Consider the following 21,648-nt stretch of genomic DNA (forward strand, 5'->3'; position numbering starts at 1 on the left):
TCAAGGGACTGGATCGGTTGGCACAGTATGGCCTAAAATCATTGGACAAATGCAAATTTTGTCAAACTGAGATTAAGTATGTTGAGGATATTGTTTCTAAAGAGGGAGTGGCCACAGACCCTGATAAGACAGCTGCCCTCACCACCTGGCTCCGTCCAGCTAATCTCAGAGTGTTACATCACTTTCTTGGATTTAGAGTTATTACAGATGGTTTGTGAAAGATTATTCAAATCCATTATTGGGGCTGATGCAAGGTTATCCACCCGTGAACAAGAAGTAGAAGCACAGGGTGACTGACAAGAAGGAATATTACAAGGTATCAGAGACCTTTGGCGTAAAATGGACTTAAGAATGTTACCTTTAGAAGGACCATACAGTGCCTGTGTAATGCACCAGTACTTGCTTTTGCTGACCAGGGCAAACCCTATGAACTGAATGTAGATGCTTACCTGGAGGGCTTAGGGGCAGTTTTATATCAACCATATCCAGAAGGACTAATACGTGTGGCCTATGCAAACCATAGTCTGAGTAAAACAGAGAAAGCAGAGTTGCTTACCTGAACACCTTGTTTGTGCAAGTGTGATATTACTGCCATACATTTTGTGAACACTCTGGGAGCAGAGGCAAATCCGAATGGCAGAACTCTGTATTGGAAATGTTGATGATCCACCATGAAGCGCAGGTACTTGCGATGAGGAGGGAATATTGGAATGTGAGCGTAAGCGTCTTGGAGATCCAGAGAACAAAGCCAATTCCCTTTTTGAAGAAGTGGAAGCATGGTGCCTAGAGATACCATCCTGAACTTTTCTTTCCTGAGAAATTTGAGATTTATGAGATCGAGGATGGGACGTAGGCCCCCGGTTTTCTTTGGAATGAGGAAATACCGGGAATAGAATCCTCTGCCCTGCTGAGACTGGGGCACCGGTTCTACAGCCCTGGATTTCAGAAGAGTGGACAATTCTACCTGTAACTGAAACACGTGATGTTTCTTTAGATGAACATGAGTCGGAAGAAATTTTATGGGAATTGAGAGAAAATTGAGTTGGTATCCTCGAGATATTATGGACAGAACCCATTGATCTGTTATTGCAACCCAATTGTGGTAAAATTTGGACAATCTGCCTCCTACGGGGAGTTCTGGCTGAGGATTTATGGAGAGGCTGAGTTCCCTGGATGGATTTTCAAAAGCCTGCCGCAGGTCCTGTCTGAGTAGCAGGTTGGGGCCTAGTTGTTCTTTGCTGACGTGACTTAGTTTTTGGGTACTTGCCAGGTTCTTATGACCTGGATTGGCCACTGTTGGAAACAGGATGCTGGGCTTGATGGACCCTTGGTCTGACCCAGTATGGCATTTTCTTATGTTCTTATGATTGCGTTCTTTGTTGGGTTCTGGATTGCCTGGGCCTAGACGCAGGAGGATAATGTTGGGATTACTACCTGATAATCCCCTTTTCCTTAGTGTAGACAGTTGGACTCAGTACCAATGGGATAGTAGCCGCGTGCTAGCAGTTGGAGACGGATCTGACGTCAGCACGGGGGCGTATATATCCCCACAGGAAGCGTAGCTATTCAGTAATCTTCCTTGCAAAAGCTGTTATAGTGTACTGACGCACAGTTAAAAAGTGAAACAGGATTCCCCTGACCGACTGATAGTAGCTGGAGACCGCCAGCATTCCCAACCGAAAGGCGTGGACACCTGGTAGAGTGTACGCTCTCATGGAAACAGATGACATGGCTTACCTGGAATCGGTGATACCCATGTACGCAGGCAGCTGGGCGGGATGCTGAGTCCATCTGTCTACACTAAGGAAAAGGGGATTATCAGGTAGTAATCCCAACATTTCCTGGCGTGTAGCCAGATGGACTCAGTACCAATGGGATGTACAAAAGCTTTACTCTCCACCTGGGCCGGAGGCTGCCTGAGGCCCATGTAACACCGCCCTGGCAAATGCTGAGTCCTCCCTGGCCTGGACATCCAGGCGGTAGAATCTGGAAAAGGTATGGAGGGAGGACCATGTCGCCGCTTTACAGATTTCCGCAGGCGATAGCATCCTGGATTCCGCCCAGGATGCCGCTTGAGCTCGGGTAGAATGAGCCTTGACATGTAGAGGCGGGGTTTTTCCAGCCTCTACGTAAGCTGCCCGGATAACTTCCTTGATCCAGCGGGCGATGGTGGGCCGAGAGGCCGCTTCACCTTGTTTCTTCCCGCTGTGCAGGACGAACAGATGGTCCGTCTTTCGTAGGTCTTGTGTAAGTTCCAAATATCTGGGCAGCAATCTGCCAATGTCGAGATGGCGCAATAAACGCCCTTCTTCAGATTTCCTCAGCCCCGCCGTGGTAGGCAAGGTTATGGTCTGATTAAGATGAAACTGTGAAACCACCTTAGGTAGAAAGGAGGGAACCGTACGAAGATGGATAGTCTCTGGAGTGATCCTGAGAAATGGATCCCGGCAGGACAATGCTTGTAGCTCTGAGATGCGGCGGGCTGAACATACAGCCAGCAAGAATACCATCTTCAAAGTGAGGGAACGAAGAGACAGGCCCCGAAGGGGTCGAAAGGTGGATCCCGCAAGGAAATCCAAAACAAGGTTGAGGTTCCACAAAGGCACAGGCCACTTCAGTGGCGGACGAATATGCTTGACCCCCTGCAGGAAGCGAGAAACATCCTGGTGCTTAGCGATGGTCTTGCCAGCCCTCCTGGGACCATAACAAGACAGCGCAGCCACCTGAACTTTGATGGAGCTGAGGGAGAGACCCTTCGGAAGGCCATCCTGCAGGAAATCCAACACAATAGAGATCGTGGTTGCATGTGGATTGGTGCCATGCGAGTCGCACCAGGCTTCAAATACTCTCCAGATCCTGATGTATGTGAGGGATGTGGAAAACTTGCGAGCACGGAGGAGGGTATCAATCACGGGCTCCGAGTAACCCCTCTTCTTCAATCTAGCCCTCTCAAGGGCCATACCGTAAGAGAGAATTGAGCCGGATCCTCGAAGAATGGGACCTTGATGTAGAAGGTCCCGAAGAGGAGGCAGGGGAAGGGGCTCCCCTGCCAGTAGTCTTCTCATGTCTGCATACCAGGGTCGTCTTGGCCAGTCTGGCGCCACTAGAAGGACTAGGCCCTGGTGCCTCTGAATCTTGCGGATGACAGCGCCTATCAGAGGCCACGGAGGAGTCCCTGGAGGCCACGGCTGAACCAGGGCATCAATTCCGTGTGAGCACGGGTCGCGCTTGCGGCTGAAGAATCTGGGTACTTGAGCATTGGACCCGTCTGCCAGGAGATCCATGGCCGGAAACCCCCAATGATCCACAATCATCTGGAAGGCCGTGGGTGAGAGCTGCCACTCTCCCCGGATTTAGGCGTTCCCTGCTGAGGAAGTCTGCTGTGGTATTGTCCTCCCGGCGATGTGGACGGCGGAGATGTCCTGAAGATTCACCTCCGCCCAAGTCATCAGAGGGGCGATCTCCAGAGACACCTGTCGGCTTCTGGTTCCGCCCTGACGATTGAGGTATGCCACCGTGGTGGCGTTGTCGGACATCACTCTGACCGCCCTGTTCCGCAGTCTGTGGGCAAATTGAAGGCAGGCCAATCGGACAGCCCGGGCCTCTAGACGGTTGATGTTCCACGCCGCCTCTTCCCTGTTCCACCGCCCTTGTGCGGTGAGTTCTTCGCAGTGTGCGCCCCAGCCGCTTAGGCTGGCATCCGTGGTGAGCACAATCCACGTGGGTGAGGACATCTTCGATCCCCTGCTCATGTGGTTGGACTGCAACCACCACCATAACTGGGTGCGCACTCGGGCAGGTAGAGGTAGGTGCGCGGAGTAGGTCCGCAGATGGGGACTCCAGCGAGAGAGCAGGGCGTGTTGGAGAGGCCTCATATGGGCCCTCGCCCAGGGCACCACTTCCAGGGTGGATGCCATGAGACCAAGAACCTGCAGATAATCCCAGGCGGTGGGTCGACTGGCTCCCATCAAAGACCGGATATGCTGCTGAAGGTTCAACGTCCTCTTGGCGGTGAGACTGACCGTTTCTGCCCGGGTGTCGAACTGTACTCCCAGGTATTCCAGGGACTGGGAAGGCTGTAGGCAGCTCTTGCCGAGGTTGATAACCCAGCCCAGGCTTTCCAGAAGGGCTATCACTCTGTCGGTGGTCCGAAGGCTCTCCTCTCGAGACTTCGTCCTGATCAGCCAGTCGTCTAGGTAGGGATGGACCAGAATTCCTTCCCGCCTGAGCGCCGCCGCTACTACTACCACCACCTTGGTGAATGTCCGTGGCGATGTCGCCAACCCAAAGGGCAGGGCCCGAGACTGGAAATGGTGGCCTAGAACCTTGAAGCGTAGGTAGCGCTGATGATCCGGATGGATCGGGATATGCAGGTATGCCTCTGACAGGTCTAATGCCGTGAGGAATTCCCCTGGCTGTACTGCGGCCTTGATGGAGCGTAGAGTTTCCATGCGAAACCGCGGGACCCGTAAGTAGCGATTGACTGACTTGAGGTCCAGGACGGGCTGAAAGGTACCCCCCCCTTTCTTGGGTACAATGAAATAGATGGAATAATGGCCAGAATTCACTTCCCAGGCAGGTACTGGGATGATGGCTTTCAAGGACATGAGTCTTGCCAGGGTAGCTTCCAATGCTGTCTTCTTGTGTGCGGGACACGAAGATTCCACAAACTTGTCCGGAGGGAGATGATGAAAGTCCAGATAATATCCCTCCCGGATAACGGCGAGAACCCACTGGTCTGATGTAATCTCGACCCATCTGGGGTAGAAGAGGGTCAACCTGCCCCCTATGGCTCCGTCCCCCAGATGAATCGGCGGATTCTCATTGGGAGGCGCGGCCGGGACCTGAACCCGGGCCCGCTCCCCTCTTGCGCTGCTTGGTCCGGAAGGACTGATTCCCGGCTGGAGGACGTGGTGCCTGGTAACGGCCCCTGTAAGGAACGAAACGCTGGGAACTCCTGCCCCTGGAGGGCCTTGGAAAGGCGCGCTGGCCCCTTCGGAACCGATCTTCCGGCAATCTGGGCACTGGAGAGGCGCCCCATGCACTAGCCAGTTTATCAAGGTCGCTGCCAAATAGAAACGAGCCCTTGAAGGGCAATCTGGTGAGGCGGGTTTTAGAAGGCGCATCAGCCGACCATCTTCGGATCCAGAGCTGCCTCCTGGCCGCTACGGAGGATGAAATCCCTTTAGCGGTTGTCCGTACCAGGTCAGATGCCGCATCCGTAAGGAACGAAAGAGCAGATTCCATGTCCGCCGCTGGAGCGTTGTTCCTAACCTGTGACAAACAGGCACGCGTCACCACCGTGCAGCAGGTGGCGATCCGTAAAGATAAAGCCGCCACCTCAAAGGCCTGACGCAGAATGGCGTCCAGTCGTCGATCATGCGGCTCCCTGAGGGCCGTCCCCCCTTCAACTGGAATGGTAGTGCGCTTGACCACCGCGCTAATCAAGGCGTCCACCTGAGGGCACGCCAGCAGATCCTGGATAGCCGGCGCCAATGGGTACATGCTCGTCAGAGCCCGACCCCCTTAGAAGGCAGCCGCTGGAGCCGCCCATTCTAAATCAATCAGTTGTTGCGCCGCCTGTAAGAATGGAAAATGGCGGGCTGTAGGATGAAGACCTTCCAGTAGGGGGTTCTGCGCAGAAGGTATCGAAGCGCTGGGACCTGTAATATCCAATTCCGCCAGACACTGAGACACCAGGTCGGAGAGATCCTCCTTAGGGAAGAACCGCCTCATGGTTCGATATGGCTCAGTCCCTGGAGGGAGGTCCCCCTCGTCCGGGAGTTCGGACTCGTCCTGCGAGACCTCCTGGTCTGACTGATCTGGGCTATCCATCGGTGGGAAGTCCCGCTCGCGATAAGGTTGTGAAGGCCCAGGAACAGGATCCGCAGGAGCTGCCACTGGAGTAGCCGCCGCAGGCGCAGCCACCGCAGGAACTACAGGAACCGTAGGGCCTGGATGGGCAGCCGTTTGCATCTGAACAAAAGCATGAATTCCCTTAAAGAGATCCACCCAGGAAATGGAAGCAGCCTCTAAGCGCCGGGGTACAAGCTCCCCTGGGACGCCGGATTGGTCGAGACTGCCCCCTAACTCCGGGGTAGCCCCTGGGGAACTGTCCACAAATCGTGGTTGAGACAGGTCCTGGCCCGAGGGTTGCAGGGCCCCCTCACATTGGGCACACAAAGAATCTGGCTCATCCCTGCGCGTGGCCCTAAGGTGGCATGCGGAGCAGAGGCCAAGGGCTGCAATGCCCGAAGCAGGGGGCGCCGTTGCTGAAGACTCCGCAGCTTTCTGATCCATTGAACAAAAGGTGCTCACAAATAATATGCGGCAGCAATAGGCGCTCAATCGCAATAGGCGCTCAATCGCAATAGGCGCTCAATCGCAATAGGTGCGCAATAAGAAGAGGCGGCAGCAATATGCATGCAAGAGGCATTCAATACGCATTCAGCAATAAGCGGTCAGCAATATGCTCGTAATAGGCATTCAAGAAGCTGTCAGTAATAAGCGGCCAGCAATATGCTCGTAATAGACAGTCAATAAGCTTTCAGTAATAAGCGGTCAGCAATATGCTCTTAATAGGCATTCAATAAGCTTTCAGTAATAAGCGGTCAGCAATATGCCGAAACAAAGTCAAGGAGGAAAAAAACCGCGCCTATTACGGGCGTGGAGTACCTGAGCCAGGCCCTACGAGGGCGTCCTCCACGGCGTGCCACGCTGCCGATCCTCTGCGCTTCGGAGACCCGTAGGAAGAGACGTACTCCGTACCAGGTTCGGCGTGTCCCAGCTGGAACACAGGCGGTCTCCGGCTGCGGGGGAAGGGATCACCTCACCACCGCAATTTGAGGAAATGCACCCGCTACCTCGTCCACGCCGGGACCGAGGGCCTCGTATACCTCACGCGGACTGCGTCCGGGGACTGTGTCACTGCCGCGCTTCGGCAGGACCGAGGACTTTCCCACCGGGGGAGCACGTTAATCACCCCAGGAGCTCGCTGGGGGAGGAACCCATGGGTATCTACAGCAGGAGCGCGGGGCTCTAAGTCGAAGAGACAGGAAAAACGAATCTAGAATGAGAAGAAAAGAGAAAAATTAAAGTAGTCTTGGAAAGCACGCTCAACTAGCGTGCAGGCACTCCAAACTGCTTTGGAGACGGAAATTACTGAATAGCTACGCTTCCTGTGGGGATATATACGCCCCCGTGCTGACGTCAGATCCGTCTCCAACTGCTAGCACGCGGATACTATCCCATTGGTACTGAGTCCATCTGGCTACACGCCAGGAAATATATTTTTTGACGTTAAAAGGGTCATCTCATGTCTCTCCTTGGAGGTCTACGGGTGGCATGTGCAGTGGGGTCCTGGGGAAGGGATAAAATTGTCTTAAGGTTTCATTATGTTCTTTCAACTGAGACACCACCTCTTGTACCTTTGTACCAAATTGTCCCCTGTACAGGGGAGGTCCACCAATTTATCTTGGACTTCTGGCCTAAGGCCTTGAGCCAGGCCAACCTTCTGGCACTAATGCCTGAGGCTGCCACCCTTGAAGCCCGATTTAAAAAAACCCACCCGACCCTTTAAAGATGATCCCTTAGCTTCTCCCACCCTCCCGATCCCCCCCAAAACATTTTTAAATTACCTAGTGCTCTAGTGGTGGCCCCGGCAGCTCTTACTTCGTGTTTACCAGCTTCGAAAGCTTTATTGATGATGTTTTGTGCAGGCTCCCTATATTTTTGTGGAAGAAATGGAATAAATTCTTCCATTTGCTTCCAGAGGTTTCTCTGGTATTGGGTGATATACAATTGATAGGATGAAATCCTAGAATTGAGCATCGCACCTTGAAATACCTTGAGGCTCAAAGAATCTAAAAACCTGCTGTCCTTTTCAGGAGGATTGGATGAGTGAACTCTTGTCCTTTTAGCCTTTTTCTGTGCAGATTCCACAACTACTGAATTGTGGGGTAGCTGTGATTTCTGATAGCCAGGCGTGGCTTGAACCAAGTACGTGGTGTCCATCCTTTTATTTACTGAGGGAACAGAACAGGGATGTTCCCAAAGTCGATGTTGTAGTTGTAGGAGGACATCATGTATGGGTACTACCATTACTTGTTTAGAAGGGTCAACAAATTGTAAGACCTCTAGGGTCTGTTGGCGGAAATCCTGCTCTGATTCCAATTTAAAGGGGATAGAGTCAGCCATGTCTTGCACAAAGGTAGAAAAGGTAAGATCTTCTGGAAGGGATTGTTTCCTAGGGTGTGGTGGTGAAGGATCAGACAAAGGTTTCAGAAGAAGTGTCTGATGCAGTATCACTCCATGTGTCATATTCTGGAGTGTGCTGTGGTTTCATCACAGGTTTTGGTGGCGGAATCAAACCAGAGGGCCCTGGAAGAGGGTCCTGAGGAGAAGAGTCCTCTTCTTGTGGATTTGAGGGCAAAGAGTCCAATAAATCCTGGTATTTCTTCTGTATAATGGAATACAATGCTGCTTCTGATGATACTGGGGCCCCAGGAGGAAGCGGCATCGTCGATGAAGTGTGTGGCATCGATGGTATCGAAGATTTCGATGTATGTTTCGATGGCATCATTGATGTTCCAGTTTTTTTGTGTGACGGTGCAGAAGTGACAATAGGCATCGATAATTGAACAGAGGATGTAGTTTGCATCGATGTGATCTCCGAAAAGAGAGAAGGCATCGACATCGGCGGAGTACGTGTACTTGATGTCCATGGCATCGGGCATTCCCGCGCCATCGGCGCCGTTGCCGGAACTAAATCTGTCATCGGTATCGGCTGTACCGGCATCGGTGACGTCAGAGGTATCGCCAGCATCGGTGTAGTCACCGGTATATGTTCCTTTATTCATAAAAGAAGCGGTACTGCAGGCCATGTCAAGTCTTGTGGTACTGGGGGAACACTAGACACCGGTGGAGGCGGAGATAGTATTACTTGCGGTGGAGCCGGTTCTACCGAGGGAGGCCTAGGCGACAGCGAGGTATCTTTGTGTTTAGGCCGTTTTTCACTCGGTTCCTCATGGGAGGAAACTGTCGGTGATGTTGAGGCATGCCGATGACGATGTTTATGTCTAGGCCTTACCTCTGTATCCGAACGTAGTTGATACCGGTGTTGGCGAGGGTCTGTCTCCCGAACCGTCCGGTCGGCGCTTTTTCAGCAAAATTTTCTTGGGAGCTCTTGCCGGTGATGATTTTGATGAAGTCTATGGTGAAGGAATCAATTCCAGGTGGAAAAGTTGTTCTATTTTTTCCTGTCGCAATTTTCGTCCTTTTGGTGTCATTTCCTGGCATTGCTGACAGGAGGAGATGTCGTGTTTGTCACCCAAACAGACGACACATTCTAGATGCGGGTCTGTGATCGACATTGTGCGATTACAGGTCGGGCATTTTTTGAAACCCGACGCCATGGTGACATCGACGGCCATCGATAACAGAGAAAATTTGAATTAGCGTTATTAAAATGTAAACGCTGAAATACTTCACCAGCCGGTGAAGAAGAGAAAAGAGTGAGATCCTGTGAGGGAGAGATTTTCAAATGAATACTTTTTTTAGTCAGAAACTGAGAGTAAGTCTCAGAGGGCTCCAATAACCGTGATGCTTGCAGCAGCATGGAAAAACGAAGACTAGAGTGAGACCCCTGTGGCAGAGAATATCATGGCATGCTGGGCATGCTCAGTGGCCTCACAGTGCCAGTCAAAAGTTTCTAGAAACTTTGACAGAGGTTTTTCCCGCAATAGGGCTCAGTCAATGACGTCACCCATATGTGAGGACTAGCATCCTGCTTGTCCTGGGATAAATATATATACTTATATAGTCTAATAAACCTGTATATATTTGTACATACTGCCAGCCTTGTTCACAGTCCCATTTGTTTTCCTGGGATGAAGGGAGGGAAATCCCACCCACTAACACTTTCTTCCCCAGGTGGAAGCACCAGGTGCCAAGAACATGAGAACCAACAGTCTGCCCCCTAGGGGGGCTCCCACCAGGTCGGTCCCGATCCAGGAATGCCCCGCAAGTTAAGTGGTCAAGCAGGCATTAGAGGGGCAATATTTGTGGAGGGAGAAGCCTGACCAACTACAACAGGCGCTGCTGCTGTCTTAGAACCCTCATGCAGTTTCCTCAGCACAAGAGGGAGGAGGCCTGAGCTCTCCCTCACTCTATGAGTTGTAAGATACTCGCCTGAGCTCCTCCTGAAACTTGAAGCCCAGAGGAAAAAGCTTGCATGTGTCCTCAGTCATGGATTTTGCCCATCCACCCTTAAATTTGCCTCTCCAGAGTTCTCACCAAGCTTTCGAGCTATCATGGTAATACTTTGATACCCCCCCCCCCCCCCCCCCATATTGAAACTTTTTAATATTATATGCAGTGCAGAATGCGGTTTTCTTCCTGTTCTCTGCAGCTGCCATTTTGCAAACCAGCTTGTTGTGCCCTTGACACACAGCCCCCCCAAAATTAAAACGTTTTAGAAACTCACCTAGCCTGCACCTCAGTAAAGGCCCTCCATGCTAATCAGTCAAATGTCCTGCTGCTGTGGCAAGCTCTGGCTGCTGAACAGTGTAGTCTTTTTTTTAATTATTATTAATTTTGTTGCACAACAAACAGCTCTTAAAGGTGTCAGAAAGTCAGGGGAAAGGCCTGGGGAAATGTAAAGGAGAAGAGAAAGAGAAGGAGGGGGAGGGGAAAAAGGAAGGTATCCTAAACCAGCACTCTTTGGAAGTCCCCTGGGTCAGGGATTATTCAACTGAGGGAGGGAGCAAAAGGTTCTCCCCCCCTCAGGAGCATTTCTCTTCAAAATGTTCCTCTCTTTTTTGGAGGAGGGGGAATCCCAAAAAAATGAGTGAGCTTGTCTTTCTCCTCAGGAGCTTCCTCCAACTATTCTGAGTTGGCTCAGGATGCCTGCCATAATCTGCTGGAGACAGAATGCTGGCAGGCTGTCAGCACGGATACATATAAGGGGCAACATTAGTGAATCTGTTGATCTTTGTCCATCAGTTGGTCGACTAGCATAAATAGCTCACTCATCTGGTCTAAGAACATAATAACATAAGAAAATGCCATACTGGGTCAGACCAAGGGTCCATCAAGCCCAGCATCCTGTTTCCAACAGTGGCCAATCCAGGCCATAAGAACCTGGCAAGTACCCAAACACTAAGTCTATTCCATGTTACCATTGCTAATGTCAGTGGCTATTCTCTAAGTGAACTTAATAGCAGGTAATGGACTTCTCCTCCAAGAACTTATCCAATCCTTTTTTAAAAACAGCTATACTAACTGCACTGACCACATCCCTGGTAACAAATTCCAGAGTTTAATTGTGCGTTGAGTAAAAAAGAACTTTCTCCGATTAGTTTTAAATGTGCCCCATGCTAACTTCATGGAGTGCCCCCTAGTCTTTCTACTATCCGAAAGAGTAAATAACCGATTCACATCTACCCGTTCTAGACCTCTCATGATTTTAAACACCTCTATCATATCCCCCCTCAGTCGTCTCTTCTCCAAGCTGAAAAGTCCTAACCTCTTTAGTCTTTCCTTGTAGGGAAGCTGTTCCATTCCCCTTATCATTTTGGTAGCCCTTCTCTGTACCTTCTCCATCGCAATTATATCTTTTTTGAGATGCGGCGACCAGAACTGTACACAGTATTCAAGGTGCGGTCTCACCATGGAGCGATACAGAGGCATTATGACATTTTCCGTTTTATTCACCATTCCCTTTCTAATAATTCCCAACATTCTGTTTGCTTTTTTGACTGCCGCAGCACACTGAACCGACGATTTCAATGTGTTATCCACTATGACACCTAGATCTCTTTCTTGGGTTATAGCACCTAATATGGAACCCAACATTGTGCAATTATAGCATGGGTTTTTTTTCCCTATATGCATTACCTTGCACTTATCCACATTAAATTTCATCTGCCATTTGGATGCCCAATTTTCCAGTCTCACAAGGTCTTCCTGCAATTTATCACAATCTGCTTGTGATTTAACTACTCTGAACAATTTTGTGTCATCTGCAAATTTGATTATCTCACTCGTATTTCTTTCCAGATCATTTATAAATATATTGAAAAGTAAGGGTCCCAACACAGATCCCTGAGGCACTCCACTGTCCACTCCCTTCCACTGAGAAAATTGTCCATTTAATCCTACTCTCTGTTTCCTGTCTTTTAGCCAGTTTGCAATCCATGAAAGGACATCGCCACCTAACCCATGACTTTTTACTTTTCCTAGAAGCCTCTCATGAGGAACTTTGTCAAACGCTTTCTGAAAATCCAAGTATACTATATCTACCGGTTCACCTTTATCCACATGTTTGTTAACTCCTTCAAAAAAGTGAAGCAGATTTGTGAGGCAAGACTTGCCCTGGGTAAAGCTATGCTGACTTTGTTCCATTAAACCATGTCTTTCTATATGTTCTATGATTTTGATGTTTAGAACACTTTCCACTATTTTTCCTGGCACTGAAGTGAGGCTAACCGGTCTGTAGTTTCCTGGATCACCCCTGGAGCCCTTTTTAAATATTGGGGTTACATTTGCTATCCTCCAGTCTTCAGGTACAATGGATGATTTTAATAAGTTACATTTTTTAGTTCCTTCAGAACTCTGGGGTGTATACCATCCGGTCCGGGTGATTTACTACTCTTCAGTTTGTCAATCAGGCCTACCACATCTTCTAGGTTCACTGTGATTTGATTCAGTCCATCTGAATCTTTACCCATGAAAACCTTCTCCATTACGGGTACCTCCCCAACATCCTCTTCAGTAAACACCGAAGCAAAGAAATCATTTAATCTTTCCGCGATGGCCTTATCTTCTCTAAGTGCCCCTTTAACCCCTCGATCATCTAACGGTCCAACTGACTCCCTCACAGGCTTTCTGCTTCGGATATATTTAAAAAAGTTTTTACTGTGAGTTTTTGCCTCTACTGCCAACTTCTTTTCAAATTCTCTCTTAGCCTGTCTTATCAATGTTTTACATTTAACTTGCCAATGTTTATGCTTTATCCTATTTTCTTCTGTTGGATCCTTCTTCCAATTTTTGAATGAAGATCTTTTGGCTAAAATAGCTTCTTTCACCTCCCCTTTTAACCATGCCGGTAATCGTTTTGCCTTTTTCCCACCTTTCTTATTGTGTGGAATACATCTGGACTGTGCTTCTAGGACGGTATTTAACAATGACCACGCCTCTTGGACATTTTTTACTTTTGTAGCTGCTCCTTTCAGTTTTTTTCTAACAATTTTTCTCATTTTATCAAAGTTTCCCTTTTGAAAGTTTAGCACGAGAGCCTTGGATTTGCACACTGTTCCTCTTCCAATCATTAAATCAAATTTGATCATATTATGATCACTATTGCCAAGCGGCCCCACCACCGTTACCTCTCTCACCAAGTCCTGTGCTCCACTGAGAATTAGATCTAAAATTGCTCCCTCTCTCGTCGGTTCCTGAACCAATTGCTCCATAAAGCTATCATTTATTCCATCCAGGAACGTTATCTCTCTAGCGTGACCCGATGATACATTTACCCAGTCAATATTGGTGTAATTGAAGTCTCCCATTATTACTGCACTACCAATTTGGTTAGCTTCCCTAATTTCTCTTACCATTTCACTGTCCGTCTCACCATCTTGACCAGGTGGGCAGTAGTATACCCCTATCACTATAGTCTTCCCCGACACACAAGAGATTTCTACCCATAAAGATTCAATTTTGTATTTAGTTTCATGCAGGATGTTTATCCTGTTGGACTCTATGCCATCCCGGACATAAAGCGCCACACCTCTTCCCGGGTGCTCCTCTCTGTCACTGCGATATAATTTGTACCCCAGTATAGCACTGTCCCATTGGTTATCCTCTTTCCACCATGTCTCTGATATGCCAATTAAGTCTATGTCATCATTTACTGCTATACATTCTAATTCTCCCATCTTACTTCTTAGACTTCTGGCATTAGCATACCAACATTTCAAAGTTTGTTTTTTGTTTTTGTATTATCATTCTGCTTTTTAATTGATAGGGATAAGTTTGAATTTTTTAGCTCAGGTGAGTTTTTAGTTACAGGCACTTGGACTGCTTTTCTAATTATTGGAAACTCACTGTCGGGATGCCCTAATTCTAATGCATCATTAGTATCCTTTAAAGATACCTCTCTCCGAACCATGCGCTGCTGAGCGACTGTCGGCTTTCCCCTTTGTTCTAGTTTAAAAGCTGCTCTCTCTCCTTTTTAAAGGTTAGCGCCAGCAGTCTGGTTCCACCCTGGTTAAGGTGGAGCGCATCCCTTCGGAAGAGACTCCCCCTTCCCCAAAAGGTTCCCCAGTTCCTAACAAAACTGAATCCCTCTTCCTTGCACCATAGTCTCATCCACGCATTGAGACTCCGGAGCTCTGCCTGCGTCTGGTGACCTGCGCGTGGAACAGGGAGCATTTCAGAGAATGCTACCCTGGAGGTTCTGGATTTAAGCTTTCTACCTAAGAGCCTAAATTTGGCTTCCAGAACCTCCCTCCCACATTTTCCTATGTCGTTGGTGCCCACATGTACCACGACAGCCGGCTCCTCCCCAGCACTGTCTAAAATCCTATCTAGGTGACGCGTGAGGTCCGCCACCTTCGCACCAGGTAGGCATGTTACCAGGCGATCCTCACGCCCACCAGCCACCCAGCTATCTACATTCCTAATAATCGAATCACCAACTATGACGGCCGACCTAACCCTTCCCTCTTGGGCAGTAGGCCTTGGGGAGATATCCTCGGTGCGAAAGGACAATACATCACCTGGAGAGCAGGTCCTTGCTACAGGATCCTTTCCTGCTGCACCTGGTTGGTGCTCTCCCATTATGAGACCTTCTTCCTGACTTGATTAAGACTAAAAAATTATTTCAAAACATTTTATTTTAAAAAGTGCCAGGAATGCCTTGCTTCTCCCTGGAAAGTAGTTTACTACTCTAGTCTGTGCTCTCTGGTGGGCACTAGCAGGTAAAGAGAGGATAATTAGGACTGTGGAACCTGAAACTGGAATAAAAACTATAAAGACAATGAAAGGTATGTAATGTTTTATACACACTAGATGTCATTTCAACTTCTTAGAAATATGTCTATGCTGGAATGCTGCATAAAAAAAACCAAAAACTAAAGTGTCTGCAGGATAGACAATGTAGTTTCTCATTCCTGTGGGCATGTATTTTCACCACTACCTTCATGTTACAAGAACTCAAACTCAATTGAAACCAGTAGCTGAGTAAAAGCTTTTTTGCAACAAACTTGCTGCTTATTCCATAAGGCTTCTTAATAGTGAGGGAGAGGAGAGGAACAATACAGAATCTTCAGAGTGAAAATATCCTAGAGGCTTATGTTAAAAAGCAGGTGTGCGCAATTTTTTTTGTGTCTTTCTCTTTTTTAAAATGGCTCGGGGGGTGGGGGGCGCATTATTTCAGGTTTCCCTAATTTCAAAGTTAGTGTGCACTAACTGAAAATGTTATTGATAAGTTAAAAAGTGTGAACTGGGGAGCAGTTAGTTTGCTATATTTATTTTATTTATTTAAAAACATTTCTATACCGTTGCTAAGTTTAAATACCATCGCAACGGTTTACATGTAGGCACATATTTAATGTAGGTAAGTGAACTATAGTACATTCTAACAGGTGCAGTCAAAGGTTCAGTTACAATATATCATTAGACAGTTATTTAGCAAAGTAGATCATGACCAATTGTACCAAGGTACTTACAAGGGTAGTTTTATCACAAATAGTTTTATAGTTAAGCTTATTGTGGTGTAGAGTTCATAGACTAATCTACTGTAAAGTTCTAAGTACCCTGGGTCGGTGCCTTTCTGTCTTTTCCTGAATAATTTCTCTCTATTCTCTCATCTCTTTGTAAAATGCTTGTTTAAAAAGCCATGCTTTTAAACTTTTCTTGAATGCCTTGAGATCACTTTGTAGCCTGATCTCTGGAGGCATTGTGTTCCAGATTATTGGTCCTGCTAGTGATAGGGCTCTTTCTCTCACTTGTGTCAGCCTTGCTGTTTTAACTGTTGGGATGGTTAGGAGTGCTTTATTTGCTATACTATAGGTATAGTTCTTCATTCCCACTGGCTATCCCCTTAGTTACTTGTGCCACCAAGTTTGCAAGATGGTGATTGCAGGGGGATGGCCAGTGCCTGGTAGCAAGTGTAAACAAACAAGTGATGTAATAATAGCATCAAATTCTAGTCAGCAAAAGCAAGAGCATGTAATGCAAATGCATATTTTGAATTCGCCAATACCTTTGTATTTTAGGAAATGGGCCCTGGCATTTTGGAATGTACATAATTTGAATTCCCTTGGTGTGGGTTTTTGTCTGTGTAATTGTGGGGGGCGGGGGATTAGTGAAAGGGGAAGTGACTGGGTTGAATGTATGGGGTGACAGGTGAGAGAGAGTGAATGGCTGGAGTGGTGACTGGTGAGTGACTGTGGTGACTATGGGATGGAGAGGTGGGAGAGAGACTGGCTGGAGTGGTGACTGCTAAGAAGCAGCCTTGTGTGTGTGTGGGGGGGGGGGGGGGGGAGGTGACCAGTCACCCCAGTTACTCCTCTCACCAGTCAGCCCCACACACCAGGCTGCCTCTCTGTCACCATCCCAACAGGTCTATTTCCTGTCACCCCATAGTCACCCTCCACACACAAATCAGGCTGCCTCTGTCTCACCAGTCACCACTCACCTCTCCAACCAGTCTCTATCCCACATCACCCCATATAGTTACTCCAGTTACTTCCCCCTCACCAGTCACCCCTATACTCATCAGGGAAATTAAAGTTATGTATATTCCAAAATTCCAGGGCCCCTTTCTTAACATACAAAGGGATTAGCAAATTTAAAATATGAATTTGCATTACACACTTTTGCTGACTAGAACTTGATGGTATTATATCACTTGTTTGTTTACATTTACCACCAGGCACTGGTCATCCCACCAACAAATACCACCTTGCAACCTTGGCAACAGAAACAAGTAACTAAAGAGACAGTCAATGGGAATGCAGAACCACCATACCTCTAGTTAAACTTTTTAACTTATTGGTAACATTTTCAGTTAAGGTGCACTAACACAAATTACTAATTTTTATGAAATTTCGTCATTTCTTGCTTTCGTTTCATGGTGCTCCTAAATGACGAAATAGACAATTTCGTTGCCATTGTCTATTTTGTTTAAAACGAATGCACATCCCTATTAAAAAGCACAACAAAGTATGGTTAATTAGATATAAAATTCAAGTTATACATACATAAGCTTCTTTCCAACAAAAATAATGATTTTGTCTTGAGGCTTCAAACTATCAACGAAATGTCGTGTATAGGCTCGTTTTTCTTCTTCAGGGAGAATTACTACCTTTTGCTCTACAGTATTTACTGCCTACAAAATTAAGAAAAAGTCATTTCATTTTTTGTTCTTTACTAGATTGTATAAACATTCCAACTTGAAGACCATTTCATGTATACAATATTAAAAGATTTCGAGATTCACCAATTTCAAGCATCGTAAGTTCTGAAAAAGATGCTGTAGTTTAAAATGTTAGAACTTATGAAATAAACAGCATAAATAACTTCTGACTGGGTAATATACTAACATTCATTATATTCAGCATATCTGATACTGGCATAAACCATTTTAGGTAACGTTGTTACTTGAGTGCCACATAAAGGTTTGACTTTCAGGATACACGCAGTGAATATACATGAGATATTTGCATACCTAGCCTCCACCGTATGCAAATATATCATCCATATGCATTGTGAATATCTGGAAAACCAGACCTGTTTGTGCACTCGAGGCCTGGAGTTGCTTAATCCTGGGCAGAGAGTTTATACAAGGCAAAATGAAAAAACATTTTGTTTGCTTTTCCACTGTTGCCATTACTTATGCCCAGGGCCCCTGGTCTCCCACAATTCCTTGGCTGCGGGATTGAGCGGGATTTCCTGCAGAAGTTTCTGGCTCCTATGGAATTGCTTTGGGAGACCAGAGAGCTGGGTCCAGTCAGGTCAGGTGCCGAAGCTATTTCATTGCAGCACTTTCAGATGCCCAACTGGTTCTTGGTTCATCATGAGGCAGAGGAGGAGAGCATCAGCATGTCAGGTCACATTCTTCCAGATCTGATTACTGCTTTCAATCGCAGAACAAAATGTTCCTGCAGTTAAAAGGAGCAATCAGGCCTGGCCAGCAGAAGAGGATGTGGTCCAATGTAATATCACCCTCCTCCTCCTTGCAACATGATTAATGTTAGCAAGGTTAGGAGGAGGGAGTTGATAGGCTGGAGGTAGAGGGATAAAGGAAGGAGGTCATGGGAGGGGTATGATTGTAGGAGGGAGGTTATGTGAAACAGAAGAAAAGCGGGATAAAGGGAAAGAAGGGATGGGGTAGTTTGAGTAAAATGGAAGAGGCTAGGGGGATAAGGGAAATAATGGGGGTGTTGTGTGAAACATGGGATCGAATTGTGAGAGAGGTTAGAGGGATTTTGGGAGAGGGGGCAGGAAATGAGAAGGACTGAGTAATCAGTGTGTGTGTGAAAGATGTTGGGGGAAGAGTGGATGAGTTTATGTGTGTACAAGAGCAGATGGTATGAGGAACAATAGAAGAACTGGGGTAGAAAAAGGGAAGGAGAAAGTAGGCATCAGGGGTGAGGGAGAGTAGGGGTAGAGCTGGAGGACTAAGTTTTTCCTCCTCTCTCCCCCAACATCACAGAACCTCCCTACCCTCTTCTCCCTTTTCCCCCCAATCTTCCCTCCTCCACCCCTTCCCCAGATCCTTCCTCCAACCCCAGTTCATCCTTTCCCCCACTTAACCCCATGATCTTCCCTCCTTTTCCACCCCATCCCTCCCTGTTCCTCTTCCCCTCATTACCTTTCCTTATCCTCTCTAAATCTCCCATCCTCTCCTCCCTCATCTTACTAGCTCTTGCCAGAGATCCCTTCATTTCCCTCTGAAATCCTTTCCATTTTCTGACATCCCCTCTCTTCCCATTCTCTTTTCTTCCTTCTTTCCCAACCCCAACCACTAAGATCCCGTTCCCTCTAATAAGCCAAATAAACCGAACACAGAAGGGTCAGAAAATAGCTATTTTTAGAAAGTAAAAAATTTTTTTTAAATGCAAACATATGCAACATTTACCACATAATTGCAGCACAATTTTGCAAAATCTGCTGCAGAAAACTGAGGACACTGCCTGTACCTTGGATAAACCAAATCAGAATGGGTTTCATCAACCCAAATTCAAGACCTGGAAAAATGGTTAAAAATTATTTCCTAGGTTTGAAAAATAAGAGGATCCTACATTAAGAAAACAATACCCAAAATATTTATCTTGTACTTTTAAGTGTCAGGTAATGGGATGTTCAAGGGTTTTGAAGATAATCATACAGATGAACAATACATTACCACCTGCTTATGTCACACTATTCATCTATCTTTATCCCTTTTCAAATATGCACTCCTTCCCCCCAAGCACAACATCTTCACATTTAAAATAAAGGACAGAGGAAGCAAAATGAACATGTTAAAACTCTGCGATGGAGAGGACCCATGTTCAATTCCCAGACCAGGGACTCTGTTTCTCAAGCTGGTTGGGGATGCTGTGGGGACAGTGTTCACAGCCCCTAAAGGGCCACAGTCTCCCCTCAGTTGGTCTCAAAGCACAGAAAAATGGTAATTTTATTTTAATATATAGATTTTCTAAAAATCAAAATGGTGTACAATAAAAAATTAAATATAACTTAGATGATTGCATAATTAAAAAACAAAAACATATGCCCATTAAAAGAAACACCATGACATCTGTAGATAAAAAATAAAATCCCTGGAATATCATGACTAGTACAAACTAAAGCAGATCACAAGTTCTTAAAATATAATCCAATAAACTAAATGAAAAATCTGTATATTTGCCACACTTTAACAAGTTTCCTGAATTATCAATAATTTTTTTCTTCTTGAAAGCTAAAGGGGAGAATATTCCGCATTAAAAGGTGCCTGACAGAAAACCAGTTTGCTTTGTATTTTCCAAATTTTCAGAGAGAAGGACGCCTTAATAATTCAATCTGAGATGATCTAAGAGTTCTTACTGGTTTGTGAGGGACAAGCAGATTTGCTAAATGCACTAGTTGTCCTTTGTAACAAACTCTATAAATAGGTCTTCTGATTTTAGGTGTTTATAAATTGTAAATGTAGATGTTTATTTTCTAGCTAATTAGAGATTCTTTGGGGTACCAAAAATCAGAGTTTGTGTTTTTGCAGCATAGGTACTATTGTTGCCGGTGCTGCCGACTCCATCTATTCTGCCGCTTCCTCTTCTGGGCCGCGGGAGGGGGGGGGGGGGGGGGGGAGAAGAGAGCATGCCGGTGCCGCCGACTCCAGCTATTCTGCCGCGTTCCGCCCGGGCTGACAGCATTTTAAGCCCATGCGGAGGAGGACCGGGGAGCAGCTGGGTCAGCGGGGGACTGGAAAGTGTGGCGACACACTGATTTAGATTTGTCTGCGAGCCAGATGCAGCCATCAAAAGAGCCATATCTGGCACGTGAGCCATGAGTTCCCGACCCCTGGGCTATACTGTCACAATGGAGCACTCTCAGGGGTTTCTATAAACACCACCTCAGATGTGTTAATTGCCTTGACCAGCAAGATTCTAACAGAACAAGGACTATCTAGAGAGTGATGGTAATTGGGCCCCACCTGGGAGAAGTAATCAGAACAGTTTAGGGATAATCATATCATACTGTTGACATGACAACCAATGTAAATTATCCTCTGGACAGTCACACAACTCTAGAATCTAATACAATATTGTATGTTATCTATAAAAGAAGGATCACTTCCTGTATACGATGAGATGCTGGTAGTCAGTTTGTCAGAGACATGGCATCAGCATCACCCAAGAATACTTATATTAATAAATAAAAAAATGCTATATAAAAAATCTAAGTGTTCGTGTATCCCTGGATATATAAGCGTCTAAAAAAATGGCATGGCGCTTAACATCATAGAAGTTGCCTTACTGGGTCAGACTGTGGCTCAATCAAGCCCAACATCCTGTTTCCAACAGTGGCCAATCCAAGTTACAAGTAACTGGCAAATACCCAAACATTAAATAGATCTCATGCTACTAATGCTAGTAAGAGCAGTGGCTATTCCCTAAGTTAACTCGATAAATAGCAGTTTATGGACTTCTCCAAAACCTTTTAAACGCAGCTACACTAATTGCCCTAGCCATATCCTCTGGCAACAAATTCCAGAGCTTGTGTATCGAGTGAAAAAGAATTTGATTTATTTTACATGTGCTTCTTGCTAACTTCACGGAGTGCTCCCTAGTCCTTGAATTATCCAAAAGAGTAAATAACTGATTCACATTTACCTCTAGTCCTCATGATTTTATAAAGGATCTTAATCTCTGAATCATTTGTAGTGAAAAAATGACAGATTTAGTCAAATTAGAAATCTGATTAAACGTTAACAAGACAATATCCAGATTTATCCCCAATATTTTTTTTAATGAACTTCTCATATACACTTCAAGAAAAAAGCAAGTTTGCTTACCGTAAACGGTGTATTCCGAAGATAGCAGGATGAATTAACCATGCTTTCTGGGAGCGTGCCTTGGCAGCTCTCAGTGGGAACTTCTA

At 46.5% G+C, this 21,648-nt stretch overlaps 1 protein-coding gene across 1 annotated transcript in view; it reads right to left on the minus strand.

Annotated features, from left to right (window-relative positions):
* The window catches only part of DDX43 (DEAD-box helicase 43), a 487,172-nt gene that overhangs the window by 246,005 nt on the left and 219,519 nt on the right, over positions 1–21,648 (minus strand). The window contains exon 12 of the mRNA XM_029595625.1: positions 17,265–17,392. Coding sequence (XP_029451485.1) covers positions 17,265–17,392 — 128 coding nt within the window. The remainder of the gene's footprint in view (positions 1–17,264; positions 17,393–21,648) is intronic.

This window comes from Rhinatrema bivittatum, chromosome 3 (genome assembly GCF_901001135.1).
Source record: "Rhinatrema bivittatum chromosome 3, aRhiBiv1.1, whole genome shotgun sequence".
Classification (NCBI taxonomy): Eukaryota; Metazoa; Chordata; class Amphibia; order Gymnophiona; family Rhinatrematidae; genus Rhinatrema; species Rhinatrema bivittatum.